Source organism: Microtus oregoni, unplaced genomic scaffold (assembly GCF_018167655.1).
Source record: "Microtus oregoni isolate MIOR12 unplaced genomic scaffold, Mior012 000079F_ref0000094, whole genome shotgun sequence".
Lineage (NCBI taxonomy): Eukaryota > Metazoa > Chordata > Mammalia > Rodentia > Cricetidae > Microtus > Microtus oregoni.
The window spans coordinates 1080927-1098988 of NW_024544537.1; the positions used below are offsets into that span (position 1 = coordinate 1080927).

An 18062-nucleotide genomic window follows, 5' to 3' on the forward strand; every position below is an offset into this window, starting at 1 on the left:
GCTGTGCCGTTCCTTCTGAACTCCTGAAAGCTCCTAGAGAAGCAATAGCGTGGTTTGAAAACGCTGGGCCCCGATCGCCAGCGTTTCTTTTAATTCCCATAACCTCACTGTGCTTTGGCTTTGTTTTTCAGAGACAGGGTCTCCTGGAGCCCAGGCTGACCTCAAACTCATTCGTTTTCTGGCCTCATCCTTTCAAGTATGACAGGTGGAATTACAGGTTTGACGATGGCTTCTGAAGTCAGTTTGGGGAAAACCCAGTACCAATCAAGCAGCCCTCCCGACAGTGGACAGTGGGTCATTTATGTGCAGTTAGTTATCTTCCACCATAGAATCCCTTAAGGCTATTCAGTGAACAATAGTGACTGTAGACCTCCTAGCCTTATGTGACTATTGGTCATTTTTATTTTTTTCCTTATTATTTCTCTCCCTTCCTTTGGTGGTCTGGTTCTCACTGTGTGTTTGAGGCTATTCTCAAATTTATGCCAATCACCCGACTTCAGCCCTGTGAGTGCTGGGGTCATGACCATGCTGGGCTTAAAGAGGGGTATCTTCGTCATTTCTTTCTGCATGTGTGTGATGTGTGCATTGTGTGCATGGAAGTGCAGGGGAGCCTGTGCCCATGCATACACATGCAGGAAGAGTACATGTGCCTTGCTCTATTGCTTTCCACTTTATTCCTTTCAGACAAAGTCACTGAGATGGAAACTTGTCATTTTGACTGGGCTGACCAACCAGTGAGCTCCAGGGATATGCCAGTCTTCACCACCGATGCTGATGTTATAGGCATAAGAAATCATGCTTGGCTTTTAATATGACTACTGGTTTTCTACTTCAGGTTCTCATATTTGCACACCACGTACTGTTACACACCTAGCCTTCTCCCCAGCCATTTTCCCTACTACGTTTTAGAAAGATGATCTTACTGAGCTATTTTCTCAGTCACCTCCAATCTGTAGGAAGGCTCACACACTTTAACCTAGACTGGCCTGGACCTTGCCTTGTAGCTGAGGCTAGCTTCAAACTTGTGGCTAGTCTTCCGGTTTTAGCCTTCCAAGTCCTGGGATTACAGGTATACGTTACCATACCTAGCTCCTATCCCACCATTTCTGTTTGTTTGTTTGTTTGTTTGTTATTTACTTTGAAACAGAATCTTAGTAGGTAGCTCTAGCTGCCCTGGTACCTGCTATGTAGACCAGGCTGATCCCAAGCTCAAAAGAGGTCTACCTGCCTGTGCCTCCTAAGTGCTGGGCTTATAGGTATGTGTCAATCACCATGCCTGGCTATTGATTTATTCAGACAGGGTCTCATGTAGCGAAGTCTGCCCTTGAACTCTTGGTTTTTCTGCTCCTACCTCCTAAGTGCTGGAATTGTAGGTTTCTAAGACTATACCACTACATTTAGATTTAGATGGTTCTAGATATCAAACCCAAGGTTTATATCATGCTTGACAAGTATTCTACCACATGAGTTACGTCTCCCTAGCACCATACCTTCTCATATTATCCATCATTTCCTTTGTTTCCTCCTTTTTTAAAAAAATATTTATTTATTTATTATGCATACAATATTCTGTCTGGGTGCAAGCCTGAAGAGGGCACCAGACCTCATTACAGATGGTTGTCAGCCACCATGTGGTTGCTGGGAATTGAACTCAGGACCTTTGGAAGAGCAGGCAATGCTCTTAACCGCTGAGCCATCTCTCCAGCCCCCTGTTTCCTCCTTTTTGTTTGTTTGAGATGTTTATTTATTTCTTATGTTCTCCTGGCTGACTGGTAACTCATTATCTAGATCTCCAAGACCAAGCTCCCCTCAAACTTGTAGCAGCCATTTTCCTGGCATTGATTTCCAGTTTATTAGTACATATGCGAGCCACCACACCTGCCTCTGCTATTTCTTATCTGATAATTTTTATCCAAGTAAGTACTTAGAATATAGAGCGTCTTTTTTCAGACCGTCACCAGTGTGCAAGGTACTATCTGTGTCCTGGGGATATATCAATAAATAAAACACGGGCAATTGAGCCTACATCCTAGGCACATACTTTAGTACTGAGTTGTAGATCATAAGATATGAAATGAAATTCGGTCAGCTTGTTTTTTTTTTATGATGTTGGGTTAACCTTTGATTTGTAAGATATTTATCTCCTCAGGGAACTTTAGAATTTGCCATCTTGCTTCCTATTTATCACTTCTCCAGAAAGGCTGTTGTGCGTCACATCAATGGAAGAAAACATCAATGGAAAAAAGTTTCTTTTTGAGACAGGCTTTCTCTGTAGCTTTCGGACCTTTCCTGGAATTCACCCTATAGAGCAGGCTGGCCTTGAACTCACAGAGATCTTCCTGTTGCTGCCTCCAGAGTGGTGGGATTAAAGGCATGTGCTACCACTGCCTGGTTCTGTTTTTTTGCTTTTCTTAGTCTGCATTGAACAGATGTTTTCTCTCCCAGGAAACTGAGGCATGGAACTACTCTCTGAACTAATTAGAAGTGAACATTATGCTATAGTTACAGTGATTTGGAGAGTTAATTTTAGTTAAATTATGAATTCTTACTCTCAAACCATAAGAAAATTGGTACTCAAGTACAGGCACTAACTGGAAGAATCTCTAAGAAAAAAGATCTTTAATTTTTTTTAAGTGCTTATTTACTTCACTGAAATTGTGGCCAGTTGTGTAGTTTCTTTATTAGCTCTCAGCCCTGGTTTTAATGTTTTATATCAAGGGTCTGCAGTTAATGACACAGATGCCTGGTGGATGAGGCCTCCAGTTAACAATTTCTCTCCCTGCTGATAGGGCTTTGTTTTCCTGTTAAAGAGCCTGATAAAGGCACCACCGAGTCTCCCTGCGAAGGAATTCACAAGTACCAACCCTGCATGAGCATCTTTCTTCTCATTGAAGATGCATGAGGAGTGGAACCTGCTGTGACCATCAGCATTATCTCACCCTTCTTATTGTTCTTGGTTTTTCTATTCACCAAGGACATCTATGTTATTAATTATATTAATTTCTATTTTGTACAGAGCCATTTTTGATTTATTTAGGGATAAAGAGCTGTTTTTTTTTGTTTGTTTGTTTGTTTGTTTTCTGAGACAGGGTTTTTCTGTGTAGCTCTGGCCGGCCCGGAACTCGCATTGTAGACCAGGCTGGCCTCAAACTCAATGATCAGCCTGCCTCTGCCTCCTGAGTGCTAGGGTTAAAGTCATACACCACTACTGTTATTATTATATCATTATTTTTTTGGACCCAGCTTTGTTATGTAGTTCAGGCTGGTCCCAAAAGTCGTGGTAATCCTCTTGCCTCAGTCCCTAAAATGCTGAGGTTACAGGTGTATACCACCACAACTAGCAGAAATTACCTTATTAAAAAAAATATGTTTCATTTTCTCAGAAGAAATTCTTTTAAATATGTTTTAAAATTTATTCTTTGACACATTCAATCATATGTATAGTGAATTTCAGTTGTTTTCATACCCATTGCCTTCTCTTCTCTTCCTCTATTTTCTGCTGGAACCTTTCTACCAAAGAAGTTCTGTTCTTACTTATTCCTTTTATTGTATCTGTGACCTACCGACTTTAACTAAAGTTGCTTGCCTGGGCATGGGTGCTATTGCAGTCTGTCAGGGAGGGTGGTGCCCCTCATGAGCCCCTCTCCATCTGTGATGAAACACTGCTAGATCAAATCTTTTGTAGGTTTTGTGCAGTAAGTACAACTATCATGGATTTATAAGGGTAACAACCATGTCATGTCCAAAAGACATCCTTCTGTGCCATACCTACTCATCCTCTGGCTCTTGCATTGTCTTCCTCCCCTTTTCTCTGATGGTCCATGACCCGTGGAGGGATGATATAGATGTCATCTCATCCATCATCACTTTTATTCTTGACCCTTTGACCACTAATGAATCTCTGCATTAGCCGCCACCCACAGCTATGAGAAGCTTCTCGGAAGAAGACTGAGAACAGCACTAATCTGTGGGTAAAAACATGCATATATAGAAGGCGGCTTAACATGTCCAATTAGCAAAACAGTAGTAGTAGGTTCCCTGCTGAGCCTACATCCATCCCAGCCATAGATGCCTGACCATGTTTGCAATACCATCTCAGGAGAAATTCTTTCATTTCTCTTTTTAAAAAGATGTATTTATTTTTATTTTATGTGTATGGGCATTTTGCCTGCATGCATGTCTGTGCACACATGCATGCCTGATGGCCATGGAGGCCAGAAGGTGTCAAATCTCCTGGAACTGGAGTTGCAGAAGGTTGTGAGCTTCCATGTGGGTATTGAGAATGGAACCCAGGGTCCTCTGGAAGAGCAGCCAGTGCTCTTAAATACTAAACCATCTCTCCAGGCCTCATTTCCTTTTGTTTATAGTTTTTATAGACAATATGTCTCATTGTAGCTCAGGCTAACTTCAAACTCTGGATTCTTCTACCTTAGCCTCTTGAGTACTAGGTGAGATCTCAGATGTGAGTCCCCACCATTTCTGGTTATGAGAAGTTATTTCTGAAGTGGCAGCGCAATTTTTGAGATAGATTTTTATTGTGTGTGTGTGTGTGTGTGTGTGACACACACACACACACACACACACACACACACACATATTGTTCCCTCCATGTATTCACTTAACAAACACATACCTCAAAGTGCCCACTAGTGCACCTATACACACCCACAAAATTGGAAATACAGGAAGTTAAGAGCCATCTGAAATGGCTGCTGGAATTGAAATGGGTCCTCCGGGAGAACAGCAAGTACTCGTAACCACTGAGCCCGTCTCTATAGCCACCCACATTCCAATGTGTTATGATTCTGTCTGAAGAATAAGCCAAACGTCATTGGTGGCCCTTCCATCTGATTCATTGTTTTCTATATGTTCCTAAGAACTTCATTGACTCATTAACTTTAAACAGATTTTATAGCAACCTACATAATTATATTGATGTGTTTTTCAGGTTTTCAATTCAAAAACAGCTGAACTTCTTAGTCATCATCAAGTCGAAATCAAACAGGAATTCCCAAGAGAAGGGTATGTTTCTTCATTTACTATGTAATGGCATGTCACATTGATTGGTTTCTCTTATCGCATGCACTCTGTGGATTGGCATAGTAAACTTAGCCAGACACTGTCTTGAGAAGACCTAAGAGATTGGGATTGGTCAAGAGATGAAGTTATGATGTGGTAGTTCAGAAAAAATGTCTGAACAATGGGTGGCTTAGGAATTCAGCAATGGAAAGTAAAGTGTAAGAAATTTATGTAATACAATAAAGGCGTGTTAATTGCCAGAAATTTTGCATTGACTCTGAAGTCATTTATTACTAATAGTGATAAAATGATTACTTTTTAGGGTTTTTGTTTGTTTGTTTTGTTTCCTGGCTTTTGGAACCAGGTTAGTCTTGTTTTCTAGACCAGGCTGGCCTAGAACTTAAAACAGTCATTCTGCCTTAGCCTGTCAAGTGCTGGGATTTGAAGAGTGAGCCGCACCTGGCTAGTGACCATCCTTAGAAGGATGGATTATTATTATGTGAAGAATAAGAAAAATAGGAAAATATAAGGGCAATAGTTTTTTTTAATTCCTTTAGAATGTAGAATATAGATATGCTTTGCTTTCCAATTTTTTTAATCTATTTATTATGTATACAGTATTCTGCCTGCATGTATGCCTGCAGGCCAGAAGAGGGCGCCAGATCTCATTACAGATGATTGTGATCCACCATGTGGTTGCTGGGAATTGAACTCAGGACCTCTGGAAGAGCAGTCAGTTCTCTTAACCTCTGAGCCATCTCTCCAGCCCTCCATTTTTTTCTGTTATGTGCTAGGCACATCTAATAGGTTAACTTATTTGTGGAAACATGTTAGGTTTGTAGTGACTTCTTGGAGACTAACACATTTATCCTTTTGTTCCAAAGATGGGTAGAACAAGACCCGAAGGAAATCCTGCAGTCCGTTTATGAGTGTATAGAGAAAACGTGCGAAAAACTTGGACAGCTCAATATTGACATTTCCAACATCAAAGGTATTTCAGTTGAGTATTCTCATCTTCTGATCTAGCTCTGCTGATCCCATTCATTAATTTATTCTTTCAGCTCACAATTGAATGTTTATGCACTGTAAGCCTTTTTTTGTGAGAACTTGTGGGCGCAACAATAAACAAGATTCAGTCTCTGTTCATGCAGATATTTTATTCTCATGAAAACAAAGAAAAACAAATGAAGACAATACAAGTTCATTTCAGATACTAACGAGTTCCACATGGGAAATTAAAACATGATGGCGTGTGCCTACAAGGGCTTACTTTAGATTAGATGGCCGTGGGAGGCTTGTCTTCTCTGAGGAGGTGATTATTTTACTGACATTTCAAGGGGCATGAGGGATTAGCCATGTGATGGGAGAAACATCTTTGAAGAAAAAAAAACAAACTGCACGTAAAGATCCCAAGGTGAGACTAAATGGAGGTAGGCTAGGGCCACCAAGAAGACCAACATGTTCTAAGAACAGTAAAAACAAGTTGAGCGGATAGAGTGGGGAGGTAAGGGGTTTAATGGCGCTGAAACTGGAGAAATCAATGGCATCTTGTTGACTGTGTTTTGGAGCTTGAGTGTTGGTTTTAGTGTCAGAGGCAGCAGGTTAGAGACAGTTCCATACCCGATGTGTAGAAAGTGAACTGTGGTGGGGAGACCACTGTGAGGCTTCTGTAGAAGAGGATGGTGGCTTGGCTGACAGCGGTGGCAGAGAAGCAAGGAGGAAGGACCAATACTTCTGACTGGTTGCCTACCAGGGTAGGAGAGAGAGTAGTGTAGTGAGTAGTTGGGCAAGGGGAAGAAATGGGTCAAAGATGATGCTTCAGTTTCTGGTCATTTTTGTTTTCTTTGGTTTTGTTCTGTCGGGTTATGCATTGCTCCTAGGTAGGTGGAAATGCCTTTCATTGAGAAGAGAAATACGAAGGGGAAGAATAGATTGGGGGAATAGTTTTTGAAATCCAAACACATTACTTATAGGATTTCTATGAAATCACTGCCTGAAAGTGTGAGTTTGTTGGAGATCTCTCTATGAATTCCTAGTTTCTGTTAGAATACCTATGCTTGCTTGGCTGTTTATTATTTTTACAGGGAGAAAAAGTTACCTAGCTCCCCAAGGTTGCTGGAACATTGTATAGTGTGAAACACAATGTGGTCATTGCTGCTTCTTGTCTTTTATAGCTTGTATTGTATTCTTGAGATTTGTTTGTTTGACTTTTATTGAAACAAGAACTGAATAAGTAGACCTGTCTGGCTTGGAGTTTGCTGTGATTCTCCTGCTCCTCCTTTCTAAGTACTGGGATTACAGGCATGCACCACTTTTCCCAGTGTGTGTACGCAAACACACATTTAATTTTTAATTATTATTTATTTATTTACTTAGGTAGTTTGACTACCAATAGAAGGAACCATAGTCCATTTTTGGTGTTTTGATTCATATCCTCTTGGCTTCAAGACTTAGACCATGCTCCTAAGATTTTTGTCCTAAGTACATTTTTTTTTTAAGATTTATTTATTTATTATCTACATAGTGTTCAGCCTCCATGCCTGCAGGACAGAAGAGGGCACCAGATCTCATTACAGATGGTTGTGAGCCACCATGTGGTTGCTGGGAATTGAACTCAGGACCTCCAGAAGAGCAGTCAGTGCTCTCAACCTCTGAGCCATCTCTCCAGCCCCTAAGTACATTTTTTTCATCGCTTTTATTGTTATTATTATTGATTTTCTGTTGGCTTTGATTTTTAGACATGGTCAGTCTATTGCAGTGAAGAGATGACAGCAGCAAGTCTTATAAAGGAAAACATTAAATTGGGACTGGCTTATGGGTTCAGAGGTTTTGTCTGTAATCATTATGGCAGGAAGCTTGGCTGCATGCAGGCATACATGGTGCTGGAGAAGGAACTGAGATTTCTACCTCTGGATCAGCAGGCAGCAGGAAGAGAGATACAGGGGCCTGGCTTGAACATATGAAACCTCAAAGCTCGCCTCCAGTGACACACTTCCTCTAACAAGGTTGCACCTACTTGTTCCACTTCCTATAAGTCTGTGGGGGCCATTTTCATTCAAACCACCACATTACACTCCTTGGCCCCCATAGGCTTGCAGCCATATCAAAATGAAATATTGCATTAGTCCAACTTCAAAGTCCCCTTCCATAGTCTCGTACATTATCAACACTGCTTAAAATCCAAAGTTTAAACTCTCTTCTGAGAATCATGACAGTCTCTTAACTTTAACCCACCTCTTCCAAAAAGGAGGAAAGAGCATAGTGAGTAAATATTGGATCAAAGCAAGACTTAAAACGAGCTGGACAAACTCCAAATTCAGCATATCCATGTTTGATGTCAGAGCGTTCTTCAGATCTCCAAATCCTTTCAACTTTGTTGACTGCAGCATACTTTTTTTCTTTTGTGTTGGTTACACTCCCTGTTACCAACTCACCTTGGCAGGGGTCCCATGGCGTTAACATCTCCAACATTTTAATTGTCTCCAAGGCAATCCAGGTTTCACCTTCACAGCTTCATACAAAGGCTTCTCTGGACTTCCATGCAGGGGCAGCTCTGCCACACGCCTGGCCTCATCAGCTTTCCTTAGTCACAGAGGGAGACTTCATAATCCCTTTCTTGTATCCTTTGACTCTAAGCCAAAACCGTGTGACCAAATCTGCCCAATTCTGCTGCTTTCTGGGGTTAGAACATGGCCTGTTCATTCAAATACGTTTTCACCAATTTTCTGATTTTGGTAGTTTCATTCATTGCCTCAGTTTGGCTGTTCTGAAACTTGAGCTATAGACCAGGCTGGCCTTGAACTCAGAGATCTGCCTGCCTCTGGTTTCAGAGTGCAGGGATTAAAGGCATGTACCATCACACCTGGTCATCAGCTTTTCTTAATTATTTTTCATAAATTGGAAGCTTAGATGGGTGGGGTCTTGCCCTGAGGTCACCAATCCCTTTATTCCATTTAGGATGGGGCTTTTCTTTAAACTTATCTTCTTGGGCACTGGACTTAGTTCTATTACACTTCCTGGTACTCCCTTTCTTTTTAAACTGTATATTTTGTATACAGTTTCCTTGTTCAGCTTGTTCATTTTCATTATAGATCTGCGTAGGTGTGGCCAGGCCATTAATATGGTCAATGGTAGGTTGTTTGGAAATGTCCTCTGCCAAAGCTGTCTATAACTCTTCAATTTAGCCTCAGGCCGATTTTTTGCACAAGGGCAGAAAGCATCTTTACCAAAATATCACAAAATATTTTCTAGGCCACATCTTAACAGTCTTCCCTGAAACCTCTTGAGCTGAGCAAATCATCCTTAGCACCACTGTCTTCTATGTTCCTACTAGTATGGCCCATTTAACACCACTTAAAGCATTGAACTGCTTTCTTAATCCAAAGTCCCAAACGAACTTTTCCCTAAATGAAAGCACAGTCAGGCATATCACTGCAATATTCCATCCCTTGTATCAGCTTCTTTGTCCTCACAAAATAAAAAACAGGGTTTTTATTGCTGTGAAGAGACACCATGAGCACAACTCCTATAAAGGAAAACATTTACTTGGGACTGGCTTACAGGTTCAAAGGTTTAGTCCATTGTCATCATGGCAACACACAGGCTGATATGATGCTAGAAGAGAAGAATTCTGCCTCTCCCTATCTCTGCCTGCCAAGTGCTGGGATTAAAGGCATGTGCCACCATGCCCCACTATTCTTACATCTAAATAGAAGTGCAGTCACCAAATTTATGTGAGCTGTATATCAAAATGATTGCTATTATTTCTTTGGGGATATTCTAACAGTCTGAAACAATATGAATAATTAATCAGTTCTCATTAGTGCTCAGTTGTTAAAAGAGTCATTACCTCGGAGGCAAAAATAAACTTCACAGCTTAAAGAGATGTTTAATATAGAGTCCAGGATAACTTACCCTGGCATTGACATTGTTCTACCTTCTCGACATATAAGGTGGGATACAATATGGTGGCCTTCTGAGCCCACTGGTATATAACTCTTTCTGGGTTTTATAGGGTATGTGAAGATGACACACAGTTCCTCACCAAGTAATTTGTCTTGCACTTGAATAACTGGTCCATAAGACTTAAACATGTACCTATCTCTTCCTCCCCCTTCTTCCTCCTCCTCCCTCTTCTCAATATTTAGTCCTGGCTTTCTTGGGCCTCTCTATGTAGAGCAGACTGGCCTCAAACTCATAAACACCCACCTGCCTTTGCCTCCCAAGTGCTGAGGTTAAAGCAACTATTTTGTTGATCTACTGATTTGTCCAATATAAAAGTCATACCAAGTCAAAGTGATTCTTACCTGGCAATCAACAGTCTGTAGCTAAGGATGAGGACATCCCATAATGCCTGCCATAACAGGCCAGGCATGCTGCTGATAATTTCCCCAGATAATTTACTGAATTGTTATCAGAAAGACAAGATTTGCTTTCTTATGTAGAACTATAGGTAACAAAACTATAAAAGCTGTAAAGGGTCAGCAGTCACCTAAAGCAACTTCCCTTAACTGCAGTGGGGAACTAGGACCGTAGGACATGTAGCTGTTTACTAGCAGAGGGCTTTAAAGTACTGCTTTTATAACGCTTGGACCAGTTTTCTCCCTGGGCCACTTTGATAATAATCTCACAAAAATTTAATTTGTATTTTCTACACAATAAGTACATGAGCTTTGCCAGTGGAGAGCAATATCATTTAGTCTTATCTGATAATATTATCAGAGTTCATCATATCTGGTTATATATCGTTCACAAATTCGTGACTCATTCATTTTAGTTGTCTTCATCTATCAAAAAGTACGTACTTCAAAGTTCCACGTCATCATTCATGTCTATATTCTCAGCACTTGGGAGGCTTAGGCAAGAGGAGTGCTTGTGAGTTCAAGGTCAGAGTGGTCTATGAATTGAGACACATTTCTTAGACACCCTCGCCATATTTTTTTTTTTATTTAAGCTACAGTGAAGAATGCCTTCTAAGTTAAAAAAATTACTCTCTCGTTGAATAGCACGTTTAAACCTAAAGCGGGCCCGTAGCTGCTCTGCCTGTGTTAGGCAGTTACGTTTAACTTGAATGTGACTTTAGGAGTCACTACATAGCCAAAATTACAATGCCAGATGTTCTCTCTAAGTGATGGGCAAAAACTGTTTCAAAGACGAGGCAATAGATCTTCAGGAGTTACATTCTCAGCAGTTATTCTGGTGATAGGATAAAAGAAAACCTCTCCGTCTACTCTCCACCCTAACACACAAATCTCCATCACATCTTACACTTGTGAACCTTATGATGGACTCAGAGAGGCACCTTTTTCTACAAAATAATATTCCACTAGTTTCCATATCTCGTTTCTAATTTTCTAATATACATGTTGCATGTAAAACTACACAGTTTTTTGGTGGCCTGAGAAGCAGAAAGGGTTTGATTTTTTTTTTTTTTTTTGAGAAAAAGACTAGCTATGTAGCTGGCTTTGAATTCACAAACTCCATCCTCCTGTCTCAACTTCTTAAGTGCTGTGATTATAGGAATATACCACCATACTCACTGTGAAAAGCTTAATACGTCTTCCCACATGTTGCTTATAGTAGCAAGAAAGCTGTTTTTGTAAAGGCCTTATTAGTTTTCTCTGTGCATTATCAGTTCTTATTCCAAAATGTGTTACAATGATTAAATAAAGCATTATTTACTGATTTTAGTGCTGGGGATTCTATACAGGGCTCTACCCATGATAATCCATGAGCTATATCTCTACCCTGTTTTTATTTTTGAAAGGATTCGCATCATCCACAATGTGGTCTAGACACTAATTACTAAGACTTCAAGAATTTAAAAACAAAGACTTTTTCTATCTTCTTAATTGTGGTTATAACTTTTTGTTCATCTATATGTATGTGTGGCTTTATGTTTGTCTGTCTGTCTTTGAGATAGGAGATAAGATCGGGCTAGTAGTTCAGACTGGTCTGGAGCTTGCTATGTACTGAGACTGGCTTCTAACCCATAGCCAACCTCCTATCCCAGTCTCCCAAATGTGTTGTAATTTAGTCACAAGCCACCATGCTAGGTGTTGGCTGTTAGATTTTAAATAGTTTAATCGTGTTACTAACAGTCACTGAACAGAAAACAAACCCCTTAAAAATATTAGGTAAAGTCTAAACCCGATTGACATAAGACCAACACATTAGTTTTTATTTATATGAATGATTATATCTGTAAATACATTCCCATGAGGCCAAGAAATGTCTATTTTGTGTATGTGTATAGCATTCATATGTGTCTGAATGGTGTGTACTATAAGCCTGAATGTGGTACTCTGCAAAAGAAAGAATTAAAAAGTAATGATTTGGGCAGGTTAAGATGGCTCAGTGGTTAAAGGCTCCTGCTGTCAAGCCTTACAACCCGAGTTCAAGTTCCAGGCCCTACATGGTGGGAGGTAAGAACTGAGTCCTGCAAGTTGTTCTCTGGCCTCCATATTCAAGCCCCCTTCTTAATAAATTTTATATATATGATATATATATATCATATATATTATAATGTAACTTAAAAATGATTTTAGGGTAAAACAACAATGGGTTGAGTCACAGAAAAAGCTCACTGGCTTTGCATTAGACCTGTGCGCAGTAATAAAGACAACTGGCCCAAAGAGAATCCTGAAGAGCGATTTCCGTGGACTTTGGGTGTCTGCGAGGAAAGCAGTTTCACTTGGCACGGAAGAATGAAATTAAGACAGAGGAGAAAGAGGGAGTGGTTAGAGAGAAATCCTGGACCAAAGAATCGGATGGAAATAGCTCTAGATTAGATTCTCAGTATGAGTCAGAAGGAGCCAATAAAGAAAGGTTGTGTGACAGACACGTGACTAGAGGGGTTGTGACTAAAAAGAGCAGCCAGCTGACTTACAGGGAAATCAACAATGAGGAAGTGGACTCTTAGTAGGGAATTCCCTGTGGTGCCACCTTGTGAAGTTTTCATTTTAAAGCAAATATCAATTTCGCAATATTCCCCTGTAGCCACCCATTGCTGGGCTCCTGCTTTCGTGCCCTCTGAGATGCCAAGGATTTCTCTCAGCCTGCTCAGTGCAGTCTCATTGTCTGCGACAATCACTGGACTCTGTACTCAGTGCTGATGACGGCAGCAGCTCTGAGGGACCTTTATTCAATACTTAGTTCTACCAGACATTTGCTTTAATGTGTGGGGACGTATTATTAGGTGGGGACTTTGAATTTACAAGAAATAAAACTCCGAGGAGACAAAATAAGGGGACTCTTAAGATTGGAATTTAAACAGCAGCTGTTTGGCTTTGGTGAGCCTAAGTGTTACTGAATATTTCCTTAATATTGCTTCCTCTTATTATTATATTTTTGGGGGTTTTCGAGACAAGGGCTCTCTGTAGCTTTGGAGTCTGTCCTGACACGCACTTTGTAAACCAAGCCAGTCTCAGACTCACAGAGATCTACCTGTCTCTGTTCCCCAAGTGCTGGGACTAAAGGCATATGCTACCACTGCCTGGCTTAAATTTGTAAAGACAGCGTGTGGTGGGGGTGGGGGTGTGTCTATACCATGACGTGTGTGCAGGCCACAGGACAACTTGACGGAGTCTTTGTAGTTCGCCTTTCCTTTATCTTGATTCCAAGGATCAGAAACTTAAGCCATCAGACTTGTGTGGCAAGTACCTTTACCTTCTGAGCCATCTGGGCCTGGCTTGAGACAGTGCCTCATGTAGCCCTCAAATTTCCTATGTGGCCCAGACTGACTGTGGCTCCTGGTCTCCTTTCTCACTCGTCCTCCCAAACACTGGGGTTGCGGACACGCATTCCTGCTGCCATGCCTGACTGTGGCGGTTTTCCTGAAATGATGCGTGCACATATGTACCCATACAGGAAGGGAACTTTCTCGTAACCAGTAGTCAGCACATGAGTTAGTTCATTGTTGCACCTAATCATAAATTAGTCATAGCAAATGTGTGAAGTTATTACTTCCCTTGAGACAATTTGGAACCTTTTCTTCGTAATGATATGGATCCATGTCATCGTGTGCTTCAAGTGCAGTAGGAGGATTCTGTAGAATTAAAAACTATACATTGTATGCTCATTTTTCCCAGGGGCATTTAAGGAAAAAAATCAGATACCGCTACAAATATTCCAGATGGAAGGCTGAGCATGGTGGCATATGTCTTTAATCATGGCAGGCTGGAGGCGGAAGTGGCAGTGTATAGGGGAGTTGGTCTCTTAATTCCAGGTCAGTCTGTCTACATAGGGACTTCCAGGCTCCATAGTGAGGCCCTGTCTCAAAAAAAAATCGCAAGTTTTTAAGAAGTGTTCATTGTTCCTGTTATCCTGAAGTAATATTTAACATGTTTAATTGTCTCCTTCCTTCTGTTTCACTTTCTTGTTAAAGCCATTGGTGTGAGCAACCAGAGGGAGACCACGGTGGTCTGGGACAAGCTGACTGGAGAGCCTCTCTACAATGCCGTGGGTAAGCCATCATGCCGAGGTGCAGCACAGGGCCTTGTTCCATTCGCAAAGGTGTTAACACGCAGTCATCTGACTGGAAAACCATATGTTCATGTTTCCTGTAATCTGAGGAGGTGGGCGCCAGAGTTCTCTTAAACTTTTCCTATCATAGTTATTCACGTGCTGAATTAGCTCTCTCCCTTGCTCTCTCCTTCAGCTGACTGTTTGTATCATATAAGAGGGTGGGTAATTCCAGAAGTGTTTGATGACCCCCCCCCCACTGTGTTTCTGCCATCTAGAAGAGATCTTTCTCCCTATCTTGAAAATTCAAAATTGCAAGTGTTCAAAATTATCTATCAACTATCTGTATATTTGTACTTTCTACCCCAAAATTTGAACTCTTATTAAGATAAATGATCAGAATTTTAGCTGCTTCTGTTATAGATTTAATTGTTTTTTAGGGCATATAAACCTCAAATGTCTCAGGCATCTTACCTTTGGGTGTCACATCTTAGATGGAAATGTCTGAGAAGATGCTAGTATTATCCTTAGCCTGTGACAGGTGCAGAGCACTAAACAATACTGCTCCTTCCTAAAAGGAAAGTTGTCCTCTAAATCTGTGACCATTAAAAGATTTCTGTCACAAGTAGCAAATCATGCTGGCTGTGACAGCCCATGCCTTAAATGCCAGCACTGAGGCAGGAAGATCGTCTCAAGTTCAGAGCCAACCTGGCTTACACGGTACATCCTAGGTCACCTAGGGCTGTAAAGGAAGACTCTTTCAAAAACCAAACAAAAATGAAAAGAAACAAACAAAATGAGAAAAGAAAAGCTAATAATGTGTGATTATTATAATAAGTTATAAAGAAGGGAAACTGATTTTCAAAAAGAAGGAAAGGAATATGAAACAGGTGTTGGGGCCCATGAGGGTCCAACATAAATTCTCTGATTCCCTAACCCGGCTGGAACGGAGTCGCGAGGAAAAGAACCGACACAGCTTACACCGTCATCATGGAAAAGGCCAGCCTCTCCAGTTATTGTCCAAACATTTTATATACCCACACCAAATTGAGCTGGGAAAACACATTACGCCATCACCTAGGCAACCAGGTGCCTGGGCTCAAGTCAAGTTTGCGGCTAGCAGTCAGGTAGGCCCTGAATTAGCATCTCTATAAGACACCTTCCAAATTACAAAAGGAAGGAAGCACCAAACATCTGAACTCCTAAATCATCAGCTTCAGTCAAATATCTCTTCTCAGGTAATCCACATCTTAACAAAAGAAGCTAGGAGCAGGCATCCTGGCTTTTGTTAAGGGCAGAGACAGCTTGTCTGCAGAGCTAAGTGATCAGCTTGGACCTGGGAAATGGCTTTTGTGCCATATTGAAATATGGGCCCACAAACAGGAAGGGGATGCAAATAAAAAACATAAACCTAAACACGTCTATGGTAAAGGACAGGATTTTTCTGTGCGGTGAAAGCTATTAACTGAAACTTGTAGTTGGTTCCTGAGAGAGTGCAGTACAAATGAAGAGAAGAAAAACTGGCAAGCCATCTCAGGCTAGGTGCGACCTTGTGCCTTACCCTGGAGAGTTCCCAAGCAGGAAGGAGGTGACCATTCTTATTCTTTGAGAAGCCCGCTCTCTAGGCTGTTTCTCTTTTCCTTAATGCCTCTTAGCACTCACTGTGCTTAAAATCTGTATTACATCCATAACAGAACCCCAACCCTGTTTCACAGAAGACATGATAGAAAAATTTTACAAAGTAATTTGAGTTTGTGAGAACGGGAGTTAATTCGGTAATATTAAAGGAGGAAAATAGCTTTTTGCTTTATATGAGATATTAAATTTCTGAATGAAGCTATTTTCTAGACAAGTAGAAATTAGATTGTTTTGAAAGTTATTTATTTATTGTTTTGAAAGATTTGCTTGAAAGTTTTTCTTCCATGTATTTATTTCATTTATTTAGTTATTCTCAGGAGAAGGCAAGCCTGCATTCTCTGGCAGGCATGTGGAGGAAAGAGGAGAACTGGCTGGAGCCAGTTTTTTATTTTCACCTTGTAGAGATCAAGGCTCAAACACAAGTTGTCTGGACTGGGACTGTAGCGGCGTAAACGAATGCAGACAGAGAGTAAAAATATATATATAGCTTTAATGTAGAAATAGACTTACAGAACCACCGTTCCCGCGGAGACCAGGAAAGCAGAAGCGAGCGCTTGGAGCTTGCTCACCAAATTTATAGGCAGACATTAGCCCGAGGCGAACACGCCCCTTAAGGGGCGGGACTTATCCCTACATGGGACCAAGCGCTTTTTCTTCCCTGAGCTCTCTTGATGGACCTTGCTTGTTTCTAAGCCAATGTTTTATGTAGTCCTTGCTAGTCTTGAACCTACTCTGTAGCTAAGGATAACTTTGAAATCCTGACCTTCCTCCTTCCACCTCCCGAGTGTTTAGTTTACTGCCATGCACCAGCACACTTGGCGGTAAATTGCTTTCAATGCAGATTTGAAAATTTTCAGCACAGATAATGTTCATCTCAACTAATTGTGGATGATTTCATTATAGGAATGAATATACAATGAAATTCAAAAGCGTGGCTAGATATCTGTGTTCCATGTTCTGTGGTGGCCCCTAAATATATCTCAACAACCCAAGGAGGCTTGTCATTTACCCTTGTGTCACAAGTTAAGAGTAGGAATTTGTCTAATGTGTCTAATATCCACTTATGAATGAGTACATACCGTGTTTGTCTTTCTGTGTCTGGGTTAAGGAAACAAGGAGAACCCTAAAAGAGACATACATGGATCCCCTGGGATGGGTAAATAGACAAGATCTCCTGAGTGAATTAGGAGCATGGCTCGGGGAGAGGGGAGAAAAACATGAGGGATCAGAAAGGTTGAACTGGGGGAAGGACAGAGAGGGAGAGCAAGCAAAAAGATATCTTGATTGAGTGAGGGAGCCATTATATGGTTCATAAGAAACTTGGCACTAGGGAAATTCCCAGGAATCCTCAAGATGACCCCAGCTAAGAATCTAAGCAATAGTGGAGAGGGTGCTTTAACTGCCCTTCCGCTGTAGTCAGATTGATGACTACCTTAATTGTTATCATAGAACCTACACCCAGTCACTGATGGAAGCAGATACAGAGATTCATAGGTAAGCGCTGGGCTGAGCTCCTGGAGTCCAGTAGCAGTAATATGAACAAAGGGCTCAAGACCATGATGAGGAAACCCACTGAAACAGCTGACCCGAGCAACTGGGAGCTCAGACTCCGAACTGACTGAACTAGGCCCTCTGAATGTGGGTGATGGTTTTGTGTCGTGGACAGTTTGTGAGGCCACTGGCAGTGGAACCAGTATTTATCACTAGTGCATGAACTGGCATTTTTTTTGGAGCCCATTCCCTACGGAGGGATACCTTGTTCAGCCTAGATACAGGGGAGAGGACCTTGGTCCTGCCTCAAGTGAGGTAACAGACTTTGTTGACTCCCCATAGGAGGCCTCACCCTCTCTGAGGAGTGGATGGGGAGTGGGTGGAGGAAAGTTGGGGGCAGCGGGAGGACGAACGGGAAGGAGAGGGAACTGGGATTGGTATGTAAAATAAGA

At 41.3% G+C, this 18062-nt stretch overlaps 1 protein-coding gene across 5 annotated transcripts in view; it reads left to right on the forward strand.

Annotated features, from left to right (window-relative positions):
* Positions 1-18062, forward strand: part of LOC121441611 (glycerol kinase) — an 81306-nt gene that overhangs the window by 13554 nt on the left and 49690 nt on the right. For all 5 annotated transcript variants that reach the window (XM_041642819.1, XM_041642823.1, XM_041642820.1 and 2 more), the window contains exons 2-4: positions 4949-5022; positions 5904-6010; positions 14405-14482. In XM_041642819.1, coding sequence (XP_041498753.1) covers positions 4949-5022; positions 5904-6010; positions 14405-14482 — 259 coding nt within the window. The remainder of the gene's footprint in view (positions 1-4948; positions 5023-5903; positions 6011-14404; positions 14483-18062) is intronic.